The 20,876-nt window shown below is 43.5% G+C and overlaps 1 protein-coding gene across 2 annotated transcripts in view; it reads left to right on the top strand.

Moving 5' to 3' along the window:
- The window catches only part of TSC22D1 (TSC22 domain family member 1), a gene marked incomplete at its 3' end in the record, with an annotated part of 92,457 nt that extends 71,870 nt beyond the window's left edge, over positions 1-20,587 (top strand). The window contains exons 1-3 of one of the 2 annotated variants that reach the window (XM_082013900.1): positions 17,531-18,688; positions 19,120-19,171; positions 20,330-20,587. In XM_082013900.1, the coding sequence (XP_081870026.1) occupies positions 18,567-18,688; positions 19,120-19,171; positions 20,330-20,587 (432 nt within the window). In that variant the 5' untranslated portion in view covers positions 17,531-18,566. Of the gene's footprint in view, positions 1-17,530; positions 18,689-19,119; positions 19,172-20,329 lie in introns of those variants that run through there. The other variant, XM_082013899.1, reaches the window with a different exon arrangement.
- Positions 20,588-20,876: the final 289 nt, after the last annotated feature.

The raw sequence follows: 20,876 nt of genomic DNA, 5'->3' as shown, positions 1-20,876 counted from the left end.
GAAGATCACGTTACAACTGCTGTGCTCACGGTACCAAAAGGGGTTGGTTACTCCTGTATGAATTTGTGCTTGTGTAGTGTCTCAGAGGTGATGCTGCATCATTCTACCTACTTGCCTCCTTTTCAAGACAGGTTGATTTGTTTAAAATATGATGCTAGCATCACAGAGCCCAAAGGTTTTGGGGCTTGAACTGCTGCTTGAGTGTAGGCTGCTCTCTGGAATCTGAAAGAAAGGAAAAATCTGGGGGAAGAAATTTGTAGAGTTAAAAACTGCTACTATCTTGGTGATGGTTAGAACTATGTTGTTTAAAACTTTTAATTTACACCTTTAATATGGATATTGTCAAACACCCAAGCCATGTCAGCTGTAATTTAGACTCAAAGTTCCTGTATTACTGAGGAGTTTCTGGTATCCAGTAATAGCTGTAACTGGTTCCTGTTAGCCCAGACTTGGTGATGAGTCTCAGTTTGGATGTTTGGGCAGGATGCAGATTTGGTTTGGAATTGTCCTATGTAGGCTTTCTCAAGAGGAAGGCTTGAGTCTTGGTTTGTGCTGCATTTGTCTGTTGAAACTAATTTACCCTTAACCATGAGGCTCTGTTTCAAGGATTGTATGACTAGCAACTTCATAGTACTCTAAAGTTTTCTCTTGTATGCATAGGTTAAAAAAAAACTCCAATACAACCAAACACACGTGTGTGGGTGGGTTTCTTCCCCTCCAGTCTAGCTGATTGTCTGTAAATACTTCATTAGTAATTTTGTGTTCAGTTGGTGTAACATGCAAAATAAATTGACAATCCCTTGCAGCAAAAAAATGCTGAGCTGCTGTTATTGTGCTGTGTCCATGTTAATCGGGCTCCTTGTTAATCAGAGGCTCTGCTGGTTTGGATTTCACAGGTGCTACAGCGAAGGAAAGGAGTGCTTGCTTTAGGCCAGGATAACCTAGCACAGCCAGGGTAAAGAGGTTCCTTACCTGTAGAAGTAGAACAGATACTAGGCTTGTCTCCTGTAGGCTTAATCTGATGCTACTTATCTCCACAATACAAAAAGCACTAACCAGTAAATACTCTAATTGACAATACATATTCAGTACCAATGGTCTTAATTATTTCTCTCCCCCCTGCCCCTTTTTAAATGTGTTTCTTTGTTTTTGATGTTTTTCTTTGTCCCCATACTAACATAGTTCCACAGCTTGAATACACTTTGAGGACATTTGTGTGTGTGTGTGTGTGTGTGATTAAATGCTAGAAGTTCAGTGACTTCCAGGTAGTGGAATGTAAAGCACACTTAGAGATGGCTCACTGTGATTCTTGGAGAAGACTGACTCCCTGTAGCTGCTCCTTCATGCTTATGGTGGCTTCTAAGTCTTCCTAATGTGTTCTTAAATCAGCTCTGCTTTAGAGATTCAAATTCACATCTCTTTAGCAGCTAGGATGGTTGATGCTTCATATTTGGTAGTTCGGAAACTGTCTCTTTCCTGGGTAATTAACTCAGAATTAACCATCCAGAGTTTTACAAAGGCTCAGAACTACATGATGTGAGTAATTTCTTTAAAGGAAAACAACTGGACCAGTTCTTGGAAGAAAATTCTCTTGGGTCATTAAGCACTAAGTTATCCCTTCTTGTACAGGAACTCCTGGAGCTGCTGGTTGCTGACAGGTAGGAGGATACTGCAGGAAAGCTGCATTTTTCTGCCTGCCTTTTTGGGTTCTCCCCCAGGGCTCTGCCACTGGCCATGCCTAGAGGTGGCTCCTGGGCTAGATGGGTGTTTCAGAACCAGTCAGATCTTTCCTGGATGTGTTTCTTAATCTTTCACACAGGGAGGATTTGCTTTTTAGCACTATATGTAGTGGTACCAAGATGAAAATGAAAATATACGTGTAAAACAGGCTAATTCTGTGCAGTTATAATGCGTACCTTTGTGTAACTGAAAGCCTTACCTTACGTATCGCTTGGTGATGACTATGAAGGATGTATAAGATATTCCTCAGATGTTCAGTTAGGATGTTAATAGCTAAAACCCACTTTTTTAGTTGCTTAATGATGGACTGAAATAAAGCTATCTTCTCTAACTGCACGTCATTACATCTGTTCAAAATATGCCAATAGCAAAGGTACAGCAGCAATTTCTGCTGCTAGCATTTGGGAATGAGATACTTCCCAACTTGGCATCCACACACTTGTCTTTCACTTCAGTGCTTTCGTTTTCATTGTGGTGCAGATGCCTTTGTACAGCGCTTTGTGCTTTTTACCTTTTCTCGTTGTCAGTTTTATTTCCTTTGATAATCCAGCATGCCTCGCCTCACTGATGAGTTCTAATGAATATTTTCTGAAGTCAGATCTGGTTTGTGTGCTGCTGTCACTGAATAGCAGCCTTGCAAAACACTTTCTGCCAAAGTACTCTATAAAGATTGATTTTAAAATGCAGGGGGCATGGAACAAAGCATTAAAAAAAACCCGTAAGTTATGATGCAAGTGGTATCTGGGGCATCTCCTGTAACAATAAGCACTGCAACTTCATGTAAATGTTTGTTCTTTTTGAACCCCTGAAGCAGTAGTCTTGGAGACTGTGCTGTAATCACAAAACAAGCTTTGGAAATCCTGAGTACTGGTGGCTTATATCAATCTCAGCTCACTATTTTAGTAATTTTTTTAACCCTTAAATACCTTAAGGATTGCGTGTTTGTAACTTTAAAGCTTCCGGAAGAGCTTGAATGTTTGTCTGGTATATTTTCTGCTTTGTCAAGCACTCATATGCGCATCGGAATTTAAAATGTATTCTTAGCTTGTTGCGTCACATCAAAATCGACACTGTTGCCATAGGGCTTTTTGTCTGTTGTCTAAAGGTTATCTTGCACTTTATTTTCTGCTTTTTGCTATGGTAAGGTCTGGATTATTTAAGCTGTCTCTCTAGTCCTCTATAGTATGTGGAAAATGAACCTGCTAAATATTTACCCTGCAAAGGTATGGCAGCTAACTCAGTGATGCGTGACATGCTCAGGAATTCGTGCTCAAGTGTTGCACTTCATTCAGACTGACATAAACAGTAAATTCTTCTGTTGGCTGAATGCCAGACTCATTCACTTACCAGGGTAAATCTAAACTTGGGCTGGTGTATTTTTTTTTTAAAGCAAAACTGTCAAGGAATACCACAAGTTAAGTATCTTGGAGTACGTTCCCTCCTCCCCTTTGGGTATAAGAGCTATGGGCGGGGTAGGGGGGAACATAGGTACGCTGATGCTATCATGCATGAAATCTTGTTGTTTTTTGTTTCGTTAAGTGCTAAAACTTACCCATATCTGACATCCTAGTGTGCCCACAGTGATAATTCATCTGTGCGCAATCTGTCACTTTATGTAACAGCCAGAATGGTTGAGGACAAAGGAAGGAAAGCATAGCTTGGTGCTGAATTCTTGAATGTGACAGGAGAAGAAAGAAGATCCTTGTACTTCAGGCATTTTTCGGTTGCAGCTAGAGGCTATTTTTCAAAGCAGTAAAAATGTTCCATTGCTTAGTTAATCCAGTTGACTTACAATTTCTTTGTGGTTTCTATTACCTGTAAGTTGTTGACCTACACATAACTGAGCAATACTTATATTTACTTGACTGCATTATAACCAGAATTGGCAAATTTATGGGAATGTTTAAGAGAAAAATCATGGTTTTTGGAATATCTGCCTCTGCAGTGGTTATGTTATAACACTTAATTTGGTTTTAGTCTGGTAACTGAGAAAGCAAATCCTTTGCTGTTTTTCATGAAGATGATAAATGGAACTGATAAGACTCCTCTGGGGCACAAAACCCCCAAACAAAAAGGTGATGAGTTGGAATTACGTGCTTTTAGATCAGTGGTATAGAAACCATTTTGCTTGTCATAACTGGAGAATTAACTGTCATAATAAATGAAGCCTGTGAGTGTTGGCTTACTGTAAAGTCATTACCAGATTCGGGACTGAAGCATGAGGTAAGGTAATTAGTGTTACTAGAGATGGAGCTACCTATGGCTTCTCTTCCTGGGCCCAGCAGTGTACTTGCTTCTCTGCAGAATGAAGCAGCTGAATATATTCAGTACTCCTGCATCATACATACATACATATATATACACACACACACATATGTATTTGCCTTTCACTTTCAAACTGACTCTGACACAACTTCTTTTAAGCAGAGCAAATTACAAGGATTTTAGTGTAATCTGATGAGGAGGATGCTGGAAAGATAAGTGGTTTTACAGTATCTTTTTATTTGTGAGTGGGCATGAGTTGATAGTACAGTTAGTCATTTATCTTTCATGAACTACAGTCAGTGCTTAAATTTGTGTGTCTTAAGAAATTGATTCCCCCACCCCCCATGTCATCTACTTCCTGGCTGTAAAGGAAACCCAGATTTGAGTCAGAGCAGTGTTGGAGCTGAGCGATGTATTGGTCAGATGTGCACAACTTACTGGACCCTGGTTTTTAACTGTCTTGACACTGCCCTAGTGTGATGGAGCTCCTGTTCAGAGGGCATCTTGGAATAGGAAAGGAGAAAGTAAAGACTCTCCATGGGAAAGGTGAATGTCACTGCTTTCATCCCTTTCCCACCCCAACATATGTGTATTCATTGTTTCAAGCATCATGGAAAACAGCTGTGACCAGTGCAAGTACTGCATGCACAACAGTTACAGAGAAAGATTGTCTTCCTGGCTGATGTCAGCTGTGATGTCAACTGTGCAGCTTTACAGAGGGGAGTACAGGCAACAGAGATGGCAAGAAGGATGTTAAAGAGGGTTAGGAGAAGGGCAGCTTAAAATCCAAAGCCATCAGCTCTATTGGTGCAATTCTGTGGGATATGGACTCAGCTGAGCCTGACTGCCACGGGTCGGCTGTGTAGTTTATAGAATGGCCAAGGGAGTTTGTAGGATATGTGATAGATAATGTTACCAGTAGGATTCATTAGGTATTATTATTGTACTAAGTCTCTGACTATGAAAGGATACGCAAGGATGCCACTCAAATTATAATTTCTGTCTTGGTTCAGCTTTCTGGAATTGGTTTTGAGCATTTCTCTAGTCAGCTTGATGCTTCAGCTCTTTAAAATAAGCAAGACTCTTTGCTATAAGTAATATTTCATCTTGACTATTGAAGTTATTCAATAATACTGGGTCAAACTTCCTCATCTTAATAGTTGTTAGCTGCTATAATGGTTCCCTTTGTTCCTAGCTGACTGTTACTTGAAAGCCTGTTCAAAGTCCCCTTCCTTCTACAAATCATCCCCCCCCTTTTTTTATATGGATAACGGTATCTATGCAAGTAAGCTCATAGTTACATGGTATAGATGTACCACACCAGACTAAAAATTCCTTATGGTGATCTGTGTTTCTATGAGGAAGAAGATGCAATATTTGATTGAATTTTGGATTGATACATGATGTTGTTATCTCTGGTCTGCAGAAGACTAACCAGATGCATGTCTAACTCTCATCACCGGTTCTTGTTATAATAGCAGTCAGGGATAGGATTTGTCTGTGTAAAATATTTTTTGGCAAACTGGGTCCTGTCGGTTTTGTGTCTAATTACGGTTGCCATTAAGCACTAGAACTTTGATTTGAGAAACAGTACAACTCAGCTGCCTTTCTCTAAGCAGAATTAGCTACCTGTAGCGATTAACATGTGCTTTACAAAAAGTGGGAGCAGGCTCAATCAGCTTGAGAGTTGGCGAATTTGGCACTGCTGAAAGAAGATGCATTTGTTTGAGATTTGAAAACCTAATCGTGAAGATTTAATCTCTCTTGATGCTTTATGTAACAGAACACCATGTGATCTCAGGATCTGTAGTGTCGTCAGCATTTGCCCTTCTTGTTTTTGTTGATCATGACCAACCACTATTAAACTCGACAAACTTTGAATAGAAGCAAGTGGATAATCTTTAACGGGCGAGTCTTTGTGATTCTTAAAAGTGCTGTGGAGTTCAGGACCCGTGGTTCATAGTGGAATGCTAATGCTAATCTTAAGGCTGCCAAGGACCGAGAGGTATTTCTTCCGACCCTCCATCTGGGGGAAACTAGTCAGCGGGTACTAAATAGATACATCAATGCAAGTGATACTTCTCCAGAAACAAGGCTCTCACCGGGTAACCATGAAAGTATTATTCTTAGAACTGGAACAGCATCTAAAGAGGTATTTACAGAGTTTTTAATTTTTAGATGCTTGATTTACTTGTCTTCTGCTTTTTTAAAATGGTTTCTTAAGCTATTTTGAGCAAGTACTTAAAGCTTCTCCTAAACCAAAGTGCTTGGCACTTGGTAAAACAATTTCAAACTATTTCAAGCTAGGAGTATTGTACTGGTTGCGAGCACTGTGTCACGCAGAGTCATTTGTTTATTCACTGAAAATCTACATGTCTTAATCTTTACTGCAATATTTAAAATAATCCATATTATAAAATGTTTGCCATTACAGTACTTTTCTTTCCTCTTAAAAAAAAAAAAGTTATTCCAATTATTCCAAATCTTAAGTGACGTAATGCTAAACGAAAAATAAGAATTTTAACATGATTTGAAACTTAACAATCAAACAAGTTCATTTTAAATATTTTTTCGTACATAGTATGTGCTATCTTCTGTCTTGTCACATGTTCAAAGAAAAGTTTAGTTAATCAGTCTTGTTAAATGTTTGGAGAGGCATTGAAGTACAGCTTAGTTTTCTGCAAGTTACATTTATTAACCTCCTTTTCCATACAAACAGTGAAACACGAAATACATGATTTTGATCTGGTTCCTTTCTAGTGTTTAGAAGAAATACCAAGTAACTTGGTGAATAGGAAGAATCATTTTACTGAGTTAAAAATATATGGCAGTGGGGGGGAAGTATAAGTGCCCCGATTCTTCATGTTGCAGCGCTATTTTGTGTACAGAAAGCCAATACCCTTCTGTGGGAGGGAGCACAGAATGTGTTCTTCATAACTTCTGATGTCTGAACTGGTGCTTTTGTTATGCCACACCCTTAAAATTGAAAAACCTTGCTCTTATACAAATTTTGACAAATACCGATCATTTCACTTGATAGTCTTGTCATGTTATGTTTGAGGTAATGCCTGTGGAGAATAGCTCTCCTCTGTGAATGGTGCCTCTTTAAAGAATGTAATTTTATACATAGAAAACTTTTTAAAAAAACTAGTATTTAATTTCTTCAGCAGTCAACAGTTTCTGAAAACATGCTGAACTTTCAAATGAATGTTAAAAATTACAGTAAATTAATTCATCTGAATGCCTAAGGAACCAGTGTAATGGCAATATTCTACAATAGCAATTGGAATATAATGACAACAGGTGTGTTATGCTCAAGCAGCGTGTGTATACAGCAATGCCCTGTGTCACTGTATAATACTGAACAAGAAAGGCAGTACTGAGAAGATTGTCTCCTACCATGAACTATTCCACAAAATATATAATGAAAAAAGTGTGGTAGAATATACGTGTGATTTTCTTTAACCTTTCTGCATTATTCAGAGGTTTTGCTCTAACTGATTTTTACTGATACGCATAGGAGCATGATGTAGCACCTCCGCTCATAAACCAAAATCTGCATCTGTTGACACTGTAGAAAATTTGGATGATTTCTCTTGTATTCTTATTTAGCATGTTACTTCCTGTTTACTTCTCATTTGCTTTTGTTTCCTCTGGTTTCTCTTGCAGAAATGCTGGTTTTGCTCTAGTTGTTTTTGTGTGAATTAAAGCTGGCTGGCTGTCATGTCACCATAAATTGCAAACGAAGGAGAAACTTCTCCTGCAGCTGTTCTTGGTTGGTGTTGCGTATGGTTATAGTTTCTTTCCAAAACTGACCCTCCTGAATGTGTGGGCCAAATCCAAAGGAGCATTTGGCTTTCTCTGGGTTAGACCCAGAATCTGTTAGGAGAGTGCAGTTGTGTGCAGCTTTCTGGAGGAAAGAGGAATGATTTCCAGGTCAGGCATCTCATTTAAAACTTTCAGGATACTGACACAGCTGGTGGATCTTTTTCCACTTGTAGTCCTTGGTCAAGGGCAGTTTACAGCATACTGAGAAGGGCTTTTACTCTTAATAAATTTAAGTACTTAATACTTTTTCATTTTAAGTTTTGCCTCACAGATTGAAGTCCAAGATCTAGAGTTCAGGCACTGGAGCTCCACCAAGGTGCTTTGCAAAAGTGATCCCTAATATTTAAACTAGGTATAAGGAAGCAATTTTTCCCAATGAGAGTGGTGAACCACTGACACAGGTTGCCCAGAGAGGTGGTAGATGCCCCATCCCTGGAAACATTCAAGGTCAGGTTGGATGGGGCTCTGAGCAACCTGCTGTAGTTGAAGATGTCCCTGCTTCTTGCAGGGGGAGTGGACTAGATGATCTTTAAAGGTCCCCTCCAACCCAAAGATTCTGTGATTCTGTGTTTTTGTGCCACTGGAGAGCTGTCTAGCACTAGGCAGCCTGAAATGGCGATTATACGGGTGTTCAGAAGCACCTACTTCTCTTGTAGGGCAGACTGCAGACAGGTGGCTGTGTCCACTTGAGATCCAGTGTATATCAGCACCTCTCTATTTGTACTGAACAAATGGTGTTGCGTCATTCTTCATATTTCTTTTTGAAACTTGGCTGGAAAAGCAGAAGATGTGAGCGTGGGGCGGCAGGAAGTCAGAAGGTGCTTCAGCCTCTGGTTATGGCAGTAGCTGGAAGAAGGGAGTGCTGGGTGCCCCTGCTAACTCTTGGGATGGTTAAGGTGGGCTGTAGTTGGTTAAAATACACAAATAGTGAAGGCAGGGACAAAAAACTGTTGTCTCTTGCGCTATTATATTTAGGTCATCCCTATCTGAACTTCAATAACTTTAGTTTGTTTAAAGCATACCTTAGTGAAGGGCATTTAGTCTCTTATCTGGTGGTATCAAGGGATAGGAAGCCCGCTATAGTTACGATCTAGTCCTCCTTACTGTTTTAAAAAGGCAGGCTTTAATTCATCATTAGCTAAATATTAACAGATGCACTCTAATATGAAAAATTAAAATCTGACAGCCCCTGAAACCTAGTGTTTTCTCTATTTAAAGGTAACTTTTCACTCAAGTTAAATCAAGTCTCAGTCCTTACAAGGATTTCAAGGATCCTTTCAAGTACCTTGACATCTTTCAGTCTGTCAGTATAAGTAAATTGCCCCAACCCCAACTTCTGAATAGGTTCAATACTTCTTTTCTACCCATTGCAGTTTATCAACAGCTTGTTTTAGATTGCCGGGTTCTTCAGAAATGGGGCTGAAAAACAGGTTTGGGCAAACTAATGCAAGGCAGGAGCCTATCTCAGTTGCACCAGTGCTACCTGGTGACTCAAACATTCATTTACAAATATTTTTGTTTATAGCTGTCAGGATTGCTTGTACTCGAACTGCTGATTGATGTTACGGTTTACCTGCCCAGGGCCTCTAGCAATTAGTAGTCGCCAGGAAGAGTCAGGAAGGAATTCCCCTGTTCAGTACCTTGTGTGGGAACAGGCCATGCCTCCCCAGATGGGAGGCTGCCGAGGGTTGTTTTTGTAAGAGGTGACTTATCCTTTGCTCGGTGGGACACTGCAGCCGTGGTTTCCTGGCTCCACCGCTAAATCTGGAAGAGGGGCTTTAAATCCTGTATCGCAGCAGGGCTTTTCTCTCCTTCCTAAAACTTGACGGCAGCTCACCACTTTGCTGTAGGAGAGTGGCCACTGGGCACCTGGGCTAACACCTCACATGAGAATGAGGAAACATACCTGGGAGCTGTGTTGGACTCCCATGCGTTACTAAATGGGTTACTCATCTCAGACTTCTGATACTGGAGTTAGTTGGGTTTTGTGTTTTTGTGGGGGTTTTGTTTTGTTTTGAGTTTTTAGACCACAAAGGTTCAAGGTGTCAACGATAATGGTTTCTGGAGGATGAGGTAATTGTTTTCAAGAAGTGTTAGGTGCCTGACACAGTATAGACATGAGCTCAGACCTTGTTTTCTACAAAAGACTCTTGGGAACAGCTAGTGAAACATTTTAGGTGGACATCCACCAGAAAACAGACATCAGCAGTATTAGGGAGGGGACAAGACTACTTCATAAACAGAATGCCACTCACAAATTTAGCCAACTCTGCATAAAGACGGTTACCCAGATATTGAATAGGTATGAAATAATATGCTGTAATCTTTCCTTCACAAGTTATGTATTAAAAGATTAAGAGTATATCTTCTGCTGTTTGCAGAATGTCTGTCCCAAGGGTGGCTAAATGTCAGTGGTGTCTGCCCCACGTGGCCACCGTAGATCCCACAGTCTTGAGGTACTTGCTGTTCATAAGCTAGAAGATGCAGCCCTGTGGGAAAAGGAGGCTTTCTACTGCCTGGGGTTCCTTTAGAGGAGCAGTAGGGTACTGAGGAAGGCTGAATCCCACTTGAAGGAGAACCAGGACTTAAGGATATGCAGGCCTTCTGCAGACAATATGGACCTATGCCAGACGTTTGCAGTCTCTGGCATAGAAGGTGCTCCAGGGACATGTTCTAAATATGCTGAGCTGGCACATCTGTGTTCTGACTGTTCTCCTTAGTTTGCAATGTATCAGGATTACGGGAATGAAGTGTTGTGCTGAAGTGGGTAATGCATCTCTAAAGCCGTAAGGCACAATCAGGTCAGATTAAAATATCTGTTTGTCCGTCTTTAGGTAATTTTAAAGTCATTTTTAAGCACACCTCATTTCGTAGTCTTACATACTTTCCCAGGTATCTTGCATTCTATTTCTAACCAGTATTTCTTTACCATTTATTCCTTCAGCAAGGAAAGCTTAAATGTTTTTTACTTGGAGATACTCTGTTGGGATTTCTGTGATCGTGAGTCAGCAGTATTTGTGTCTCTTAAGTCACTGAAGCTGTGTCTGGATTAAGAAGCCTGGGAGTACTTTCCCACTCCAGGGGCTAGCTGTACCTGTTGCTCAACGCTGTACTGAGCAGAAGCACAGGCATATGTCAGATTCCTCTCATATCCTCGTTGCCATAGGAAGGTGGGGGGGAAACAAAGGCTGGGCAGCAAATCATCTAGCAAATGCCCAACTTCGTGGTTGATAAAGGGGATCAAGACTTTGGGATACACCACACTGCAATAAATCTGGTAAATCAGGTCACATTCTTACATGTTTCTGGAAAATCCCCCTCATGCTTCCTTAATGGGTGGAGATACATGGGGTTTGATTTCTGTAAATGAAAGTTTTTCCATTCAGGTATAAAAATACCTTTAAATACATTAAAGTGAATTCAGCATGTTAAAGTGCACTTCTACTTGGATGGAACAGCAGGTCTTGAATTTTCTCTAAATTTTTTAGGAAATCACCAAAAGAAGGCACAACTGAAATAGTGTTTTGACCACTCAGAAATCAGGAAATAGAAAATAAACTACAAATTTGTGTAATATACCCGCATGAGAGCCAGGGGAGTTAACCTGAAAGCCATTCACCTGCTTGTTCATTGATACTGCTAATACGTATGAAACCCTTTGCCCGTGATTGCAAAAGGACTGAAATTGTGGGAGTGTGAATGGACAACTGGATAGAGGTCTGTAATCTTAGCCTATTTGCCAAGAAGAAAAGTGGCATCAAACTCTCACCTTATTGTCTTCATTCTAGTAACCAAGTTGCGGTTTTGGGGCTTTATTTAACAGAATGGCCTTAAAAATGGTTCTGCACAGCAGGGTGGTAATGAGTGATCTGCCATGTCAACAGCCGAGCAGTTGGTGGACCTTCATCCTCATTCACAGCAGATTGGATTCCAGGTCCCAGGTGCTCCATTGCCACAATGTGGTCTTACCTTATGTTTTGTCTCCGTATTTTTCTCCTTTAATCATTATTGCCTGTTTTTAATAATTTCTGCAGAAGCTGGAGTAAGGAACTTCATTCCAAACTTCCTGAAGACCGTAGGACAACGCTGGTTAAGGGCAGGGATTTTGGCTTTGTTCCTAGCAACTTTGAGTTGGCTTCTACTGTGATATATTTCTGTGGGAAATACAGATTTAATTTCAAATGTTGAATTGAAAAGTGGCCATCAAAGGGAAAACAATACTCAGTGAGAAGTGTAGGCCAGCTGTTATGCCACATAAATAATTTCTTAATAAGCATAACTAAACTATTAGCTGATCCAAGATTTTTCAATATAGTTTCAAGAGGAACAATCAGAAAAAGAGGAGGAGGTGGGAAAAGAGGAAGGGAGGGATTCAGTGGTTAAAAAAGACCAAAAAAAAGCGTAATGCGCATAAGGCTTTTTAGGGGACTGGGGACAGGGGAAATGGAGAGACTTAAGGTCCTCCACCCCCTCCTTCCACAGTTAGCACCAGTCAGTAAGATGTGGTATTCCTACTTCATGTGACTTGCTGTGACTTTTTCACAGCCTTAAGGAAATAGAAGATATTAAGTGTTTAAAGAAAATAATAAAAGATGACACTTCTTAGGGACATGTAAAATTGGCTCATTTTTAATTTGGTGACTAAATCCTTCTGTGTGCTATCAAGGTAGGGTGGGGTGGGTGGGTGCCAACCACTGCCCTGGTGTCCCTCCTGGGCTCTGGCCCCCTGGGTCAGAAATGCTGTTCAATACAGAGAGCTTTAGCTTTTCAAATGCTCTTCCTGTCACTGTGCCAAACCACTTCCTATAGTGGCTATGTTTCTTTTGTTGTGTTAGGTGTAACTTGAAATGCTCCAGTGACTCTTTGCTCTGCTCTTCATTTAATTTTGGAGTACATGGTTGAAAAATCTGTTGTACAGTTAGAACAAATGGGTTAAAATGCTAGTGTAAGTGGTTTTTATTCCGATGTGTTCTCCTTGGCTTTGAGAAAAGCATTGCACATGAAAGCTACGCGTAAGACCGGGAATAGAACACTCTTTATGGTTAAATCTAAAATTATTTAAACCAAATATCATATAAAGGAGAAACACATTTCAGCTCCATCCTTTGGGTAGTGAAACTTAAAGACTGTTAACATTTTATCACTTTTCTACATATGCTGCTTTATGGCACTAAACTTTTTTTCTCCCCTTCCATCCTGGGGATAGTGACAACATGCTGAGTGATGTTGTGTGCAGCATTCTGGAGGTAAGAAAATAGATCCCTGGCTCAGATGTCTCACTTAAAACTTTCAGGATGCTTAACACAGTTGATGGATCTTTTCCCACTTGCAGTCCTTGGTCAAGGGTAGTTACAGGATATTGAGGAGGGCTTTCACTTCTAATGAAGTATTTTACCTGTACATATTTTAAGTTTGGATATGAAATTAGGGAAACCTGTGATTCCCAAACTAGATGTTACTGCAAATGTCTAATTCTTTAAATTAGGTGGGGTAGCATCTGGATGGAATTTCAGGTTTTGAGTTATGATAGACCTCACCTGACTCTGTGAGAAGACTTTGAAACTCCATGGATGTGCGCAGAACAGGGACCTTCATCCCAAACGTATTGCTAAATGGTCATCTATGGATGATCATGGGAAAGGGGATGATGCCACATGTCCCTCTCCAAGCATCAAACTTGCTTGGAGATGGCACATACTTCCTTGCAGAGTTCTCTGTGACCAGCAGAGGCTGGATTATCTCTGTTTTTGTCTATATCCAGGTACTTGATACAGACCTTAATGTTTTGTTTTGTCAACAGTAAAATTGGTAGAATCATTATAATTCTCATCAAAAACAACTGGGGTTGACTTAGCAATTAGTTGCCTATAAAAGAGAAAGAGGATATCCTCAGAGGAGCGAGTGAGAACCGTTCCTTGTTCATCTTTTGATCTTAAGTGGTTATCTTCTTGCTTTTAAATGCAGCTTTCTGTCTCCTGTGCAGAGCGCACAGCATGATACTTCTGTGTATGCATTAAGATTAGAAATACTGTCATGTTATTTCCAGAACCCCAGTAGGGAGTATGTATTCTTTCTGCTGAATATTTATTTAGTTATGCTTTGCACATCTGGAAAAAAAAGATTTACAACTACAGTACTTCATTTCACTAGCATCTTGCATAGCTTTCCCTTTTGTCTGTTTTTCATAGAACTAAACCCCAATTCCTAGCAAACCAAATTATAGGTGCAAATAACTTTACTGTGGTGGAGGAAAAGCACACATTTTAGGAAAACTGATGAGTAATATCTGTTAGCAAGAGGTTCTTCAATTTAGCAGAGGTACGTAAATTGAAATCTGCCAAATTCAAACTAGAAACAAAATACACATTTGCCTTGAGCTGAGCAGTAAATTTTCAATGGCTTGGTTTCTTTAAATCAAGATCCTAGCTACAGGTTTGGGACTGGAAAAGGAAGTTGGTTGAGATTTTGATCTTTATTTAGACTATCTGAATGTGATAATTTTTTTTTTTTTTTTGGTCCTTAGTATCTTAATAAAATAATTATGACTTGCTGTGGGGGGAAAAAAATTCATTGGGCAGCTTCTCCAGCCTACCTTGTACCTATACTGAGATGAAGAAAAACAACCATGGCCTACAGAAATAAATAATCCCTTATTCCTTGATGTCAACTGCATCCAGAGTTTCCTCTTTAGGTTGTTAGCTTGGAGTAATTTTGCGTAAGTTTGATACTGGGAGGGAGTTGCTGTCAATACAGAAATAGCTTTCAATTTATGACTTCTAAGGCAGAATGGTACTTTGCTGTTTATTGACTATCTTTAGACGCCGTGAACTGTGTAAAGTCAGATGTCACGTATAATCTAATTGCTGTAGTTTTTTCTTGAGTAATTAACAAATTATTTTTTTAACCTCTTCAATAGTTTTATTTTGTAGTTGAAAATTGTAGTTGAAGTCCACAGGATCAGAGCCTGTGTATACTGTAAGATGAAAGTGTGCTGTGACAAATTGCCATTTTCTAATATGGTTTCTGGTGTGGTCTTTGCAACATAGTCAAAAGACTGGATTTATTTCAACTTTAGGAGGCACGTGTCTAGGGCTTGTAATGTTGGCATCTAAAGGGAGCATACATTTACAAGGTACTTGAAAGATAAATCTTCTAAGTGAAATAATTTTTTAACATGCATGCAGAAATATACCAAACCAGGCTTGCACAGAGACAAAATGATTCTGTGCTGCATCTTACCTCATTATATGCTTAAGATGAAAAGCACTCTTTTCAAGTGCTTAGCATGATTAAATTGAGACAAGAGGAAACTATTTACTGTGAGAAACTGTTTAAGAACTGAAACACTACAAAAGGTGAAGTGTGCTAAAAAGTCTTTTGACTACTGTGTATGTTGCAACTTAAGCAGTTAATTTATTTCAGGATGAAAGATGCTGGTGCTATTCTGCCCTGGTTGTTTCTCAGTAACCCATCTCGGATCTTTTTCTATTAATTTATGCAGTTTGTGAACACCTGGGGTGCTCCACAGACATGCAGGCTTCCAAAGCCTGTGGTCCTCCGTGCGAGGGGACTCTCCACAATGTCCCTCGTTGCGTATCCAGGGATAACGGAGACATGAATTGGTCGAGGCCAGTGCAGACCCAGAGCGGCTTTGCACAGATTGAGGAATTCTGCAGCCTTTCTCACCTCTGCTCCCAGGAATGTAAAATTGGAAGCTTTTGCAGGAGCCCGATGTCATGTAGTATCTGTTAATGAGGTGTTAAAAGAGACGGTTAGAAGGTTTTGAGTAACACGGTAGTTTAGTACTGCAAAGGAGGGTGAGTGAGTCAAAACAACATAATCTGAGTGAAGCACATGTTGAGTGTCATGGTGGAGGAGGCAGGAGGGCAGACAAAGCTGTGAGCAAGGAAGGGGAAAGGGAGTTTAGAGGATTATTTTCCTTAGCTCTTCCATGGGTTGTTTTATTTCATAAATGATATGAATTATAAAAAAGCAATAACAAAACCCCAAATTTAAATATGGAGTGCAGTCTCTGTCCTTGTCAGGCAGGGTGTCAACAGGGTGTTGAGGCGAGAACATCGGAGATTAGTGGTGCTCCCCTCTGCCCAATTTTGGGGATGAGAGTAGTACATGTCCTGTGGTTTTTTTCCTAGATGATCTGAGAGCTCAGAGCTTTCTTAGCCATAAAGGGATACTTATGGTTTGCTTTTTTATAGGGTGGGCAAAGCAGAACATGCATATTAATATGCAGTCCTACTTACACAGCTGACAGCTTTCTATTGAATCACAACTCAGCTTGTAGGTGTCTAAAAATTAATGAAGGAATTTGCTAAAAGCCCAATGAAGTTAATGGAAGATGGTTGATGAGTTTAGTGGGAATTGGATTTAGGATGGTATGTGTATCTGTACTTCATGAAGATATATTAATATAGATTAAAAAGGGCAATATTAGTTATTGCTAATTTAGTCTTGAGAATCGCATCATTTTTCAGTCATAAGTGGAATGATAGCATTTAATAATTATCATTATGGCAGCACCAATAATAATCCTGGAATGCATCCATGACTTTATTTTTCATGTACAAATGAAAATATATACAAATGTTTGCTGTCTGTCCTGCAACAGCAAAGCGGGCATTTCAAGGGCATGGCTGTTCAGGTATGTTATCTTAAGCGAGTTATTTAATAAGGACCTAATTAGCAGAGGTAGGACTTCTCCCTTTTTACACCTGATAAGCCCTTTTCTGATTAAGAGCTTCATGGGACCAAGATTGCCCCTGAGCTTTGTGTCCAGCTGCAATTTTATTAATTCTAATGTCCTGAGTAACTGCGGTGGGCGAGGAGTCATTTGAGACATTACTGATTTTCACAGGCCAACCCTTCATAAAACATTAATTTAGATCAAGTCTAGGACAGATGTTGATACAGATTCCAGTACAGATGATGTGCTTTTGGAGCTGTTTATTAAAGGGCTCGTTTGATCACTGAATACGGTAAGTACCATCATGTGCAGTAACCTCCACAAAGAAAGCGGTTAGTTGAAGTGTACATACAATGTATGTTTGCTGGTGGTTGTCAGGAGGTGGGAAGCTGGAGTCTGATGCATATGTTTTAATGTGTTGCTTCTAATTTACTTGCTATTAAATTTGCAAGTCAATACAGGCAAGGTTGTTTTCCTTTAATTTTCAGCCTCTCAGGCACCATTCTGCACAGCTTCCCCAGGTACCCAAAGGGCGAGACAAGAGCTGTGCCCTTGTGGGGTGTGCGTTGTATGTGGTACCGGCAAGGCAGCTATGAGGAACTCTTATTCTTAAATGTGACCTCTCTTGTGTATAGGATTAATTTGTACTACTCTGCTGGCATTACTGAATGAAAGAATAGTAGACTGGGACAACATACTAAGAAGGATGATGCAGATACGCAAGTGCTAAATTTAGCTTTAAGATGATTATTCTGTGCCTCCTGCCTTTCCTGCTTCTCTGTGAATGACACCTGTGACATAGATGTGATTTTTACTTCTTGGAGAAGTTTTCTATAGAGATTGAAGAGGTTCTTGACTTTATTTTTGTGCCTTTAAGTCATGGTAATGCCTGATGGAAGTGCAGGTCTAGCAAATGGTGTTTTCAGAGGTGGGCTGTTTCTTGTGGCAGTATCTTGCGGTCGTCTAATGCGGCCTTGAGTCTCCTAAACTGTTCTTGATAGAGAGGATCAGTGGGACTGGCCGTGACCGCACTGGTTGTGTTCTGTGGCACATGAGAGCCTAACATTTATGGAGAAATAACACCACTGTTCGGTGGGAGAAGACTTTTCCTGTTATTAATGCATGTGTTGCAACTCTGAAGACTGTAAGAGCTGTATGGTACAATCTGAAAATGAGCAAATAGGAATTTACCTTGTTTCTGTAGAAAAATAGCTGGCTGCTAGAAACCCACAGGTTCGTGCTGCGTGTGCTTTCGGTGGATGATCTGATGGCTGCATTCCGCCCCCTCCCTCCCGGTTTTACGGGCTAAAAAGGCCTGCGTGAGGGATAAAGAGGGATCGTTGCTGCTCTAGCAGACCCGTAGGAGTCTGAGACAGTTTTGTATGTGGGGCTGCGCGGGGCTGCGGCAGTGTGGGGCGCGGGCCGATAGGTGGCGGTGTCGGCGCGGCCACGGGCGGCCCCTCGGCAGCGTGGCCGCGCTCCCGCCGGGCCGCGCTGGGCTTCCCCGCCGCTCCCGAGCTCCTGCAGTTACTATTATTATTATTATCATCATAATCTTCTCTTTTTTTTTTTTTTTTTAAATTCTCCCTCTGTTCATTGCGGGTGGAAATCGGCACGGTGAGCCGCGTTCCGGCACCCGCGCCTCTGTCAGGGTTTCACGGGGGGGGAGCAGAGTCTGCACCCCCCCCCCCCCCACCCCCCCGCGTGCGGAGTCGTCCCGCGTGGGCGCTGCCGGGCGGGCAGAAAGGTGCTGCCGGGCCGGGGGTCTGCGCGCCGGGGGGGGGGCGGGGGGGGCGCCGCTAATAAGATGCGGGGGCGGGGCCCGGGCGGCGGCGCAGCCAATGGGCAGCGGCGGCGCCGCATAAGTGATGGGGGGCGGGAGGGGCCGGTTTTGTACGGCGCGGCGGAGCGCTGACCTCGGAGCTGGCCGAGCGCAGCCCAGCGCCCCGCAGGGTCCCGCCGCCCGCACACCGCGCCCGCAAAAAGGGAGGCCTGATTTCTCCGGGAAGCGTTTCTGGCCGCGATTGCATGAATGCCCAATGTTGCTAGACCGGTGGCAATGGATCTAGGAGTTTATCAACTAAGACACTTCTCGATTTCTTTCTTATCGTCCTTGCTGGGCACCGACAACTCATCCCTGAGGCTCGACAGTAGGTAAATAAGTGTTGTGTCCGAGGCGCTCTGCCGGCGCGACGGTAGCGGGGCAGGTGAACGCCGGCCTGGCTCCTTTGTCCGGGGGAGCCGCAGCGGCGGCACCGGGCGCCCGCCTCGCCTCTCCCCCGGGGGGGGGATGCCGTCCCCGGCGCGGAGCGCTTCTGTCGCAGCCCGCAATTAAGCTCCATCTTTGTGATCTGCTGGGGGGGGGAAATGTTGGGATATCTGATCCGGCTGCGGGCGGGGGGTTCGGGGCGGCTTCACAGGTTGGTTTGCTGCATTGGAGCATCCCGGTGAGGCGGCGGCGGCGGCAGGGCAGCGTGAGGATGACTTTCTCAGCCAACTGGCTACCGCTGCCCGCGTCTCTCGTCTCGTAAATAATTCAGCCGCTGCTAATGTTGTATTCCCCCTCCCTTCTTTCTCTTTTGCAGCTCCTCTGGTGCAAGTGTGGTAGCTATCGACAACAAAATCGAGCAAGCGATGGTACGTACCGGTTGGGGCATAAAACCTTGTTCGTGTTTAAAGCGGTAAACAATATCGGGATGCGGCGGGCGGTGGTTAACCCCTGCGCCGCGGCGTTTCTGCAGCGGGGCCAGGGAGGGAGGGGAAGGCACGGGTTTGGCTTTGGGGGGCTGATTTTTTTTTTTTTTCGTAATTGTTGTTGTATCGGTCAAAGGCTTCCTGCGGGGAGGAATGCGCACGTTTCTCTCTCGGTGACGGCATCGCTTTTGGCTCCTGCCTCCCCGAACGATTGATCCGGCTCCGTGCGGCGGGGGAGGGGCGCTGCTGGGGCAGAAAGCGGGTTCCCCCCATTTTTCTTGCGTTCCCCTCCCCGCCCCCCGGGCTGTACGTTTGGGGGTGCTTTTCACTTCCATTTTTTTGTTTGTTTGTTTTTAATTCTCCTCCCAGCGCGCCCCGCTGCGCGCCACCCGTGCCCCATGGGCGCATCGCCCCGCGGGCTGCCGCCGCGGCATCCTCCGCCGCCGCTCCCGGCACGGGCCTGGCGGTGCCCACAGTCGCCGATGCCTCCCCCCTCCCGGGCGCCGCCGCGGGCCCTGCCCCCGGCGCGGTCCCGCCGCGCTGCGCCTGGGACCCGGCCGCCCTTTGTTAGCGGAGCGGAGCCGGGCGCCGTTCTCACGGGAGCCTCTGCCCACTGTTGCTAGGCAAACTCCGAGCCTTTAACTCCGGGCTATAAATAACTCGGTCGCTGATTGGCCGGGGCGCGCTCTGACGTCACCCGCGGCCGCGCAGGGCCGGCGGGAGGGAGGGAAATGCGGCAACCTGCGCCCAGAACTGGCTGCAGCCGGTGCGCGGGGGGGCGGGGCCTGGCGGCGGGGGGCGGGGCCCACTGCCTGCCGCCGGGCCGCACGTGTGCGGCGGGGCCGCTTGGTCCCGGTCCCTGGCCAGGGGGCCGAGCTGTGTCACGTCGTGGTCCCTGGGAGGGTGAACTTTACCCGCCCCGAGTACCAGCGCCGGAGGTCTGCTGGCCCCGCGGGCATCCCGCTGGGATGGTCTACGCCCGAGCGGGTCGTGCTGGCTCTGCGTGTAGGTGGATCCGCTGCATCTCTAGCTGAGCTGGGTGGGAGCCTGCGCTGGCCCTGGGCTGCTTTTCTAACGCACATGCTCTCTTCTGCCTTTCAGGATCTGGTAAAGAGTCACTTAATGTATGCGGTAAGGGAGGAAGTGGAGGTCCTCAAAGAGCAAATCAAAGAGCTGATAGAGAAGAACTCCCAGCTGGAGCAAGAAAACACTCTGCTAAAAACACTTGCCAGCCCAGAGCAGCTTGCCCAGTTCCAAGCACAGCTGCAGACTGGTTCCCCACCTTCCTCTTCCCAGTCACAAGGGACAACACAGCAGCCTGCTCAGCCAGCATCACAGGGGTCAGGGCCTTCAGCGTAGTTCAAGATGTTGTTGCCATCGTGATCGCTGGCCTCTGGACTGCTCAGAGCAAGAAGGACTAGTGGGAATCTGCCACAGCCACATCCATTTCAATGCACGTTGCAGCCCAGACTGAGGACTCCATGCTCTGCACACATCAGGAGAGGCTTCTCCCCCTCCCTGTATTACGCACTCATCTGTCTCTCTCTTCCTTCCCTTCCCCCTTTGGCTTGAAGGAGTCTTTGTTCTTAGGTTGATTGAATAAAATAAACTTCTTCCAGAGAATTAGCACAAGTACACTGGGGACTTG

This window comes from Phaethon aethereus (assembly GCF_964289735.1).
Source record: "Phaethon aethereus genome assembly, chromosome: 1".
Classification (NCBI taxonomy): Eukaryota; Metazoa; Chordata; class Aves; order Phaethontiformes; family Phaethontidae; genus Phaethon; species Phaethon aethereus.
This window is presented reverse-complemented; position numbering and strand designations above follow the sequence as displayed.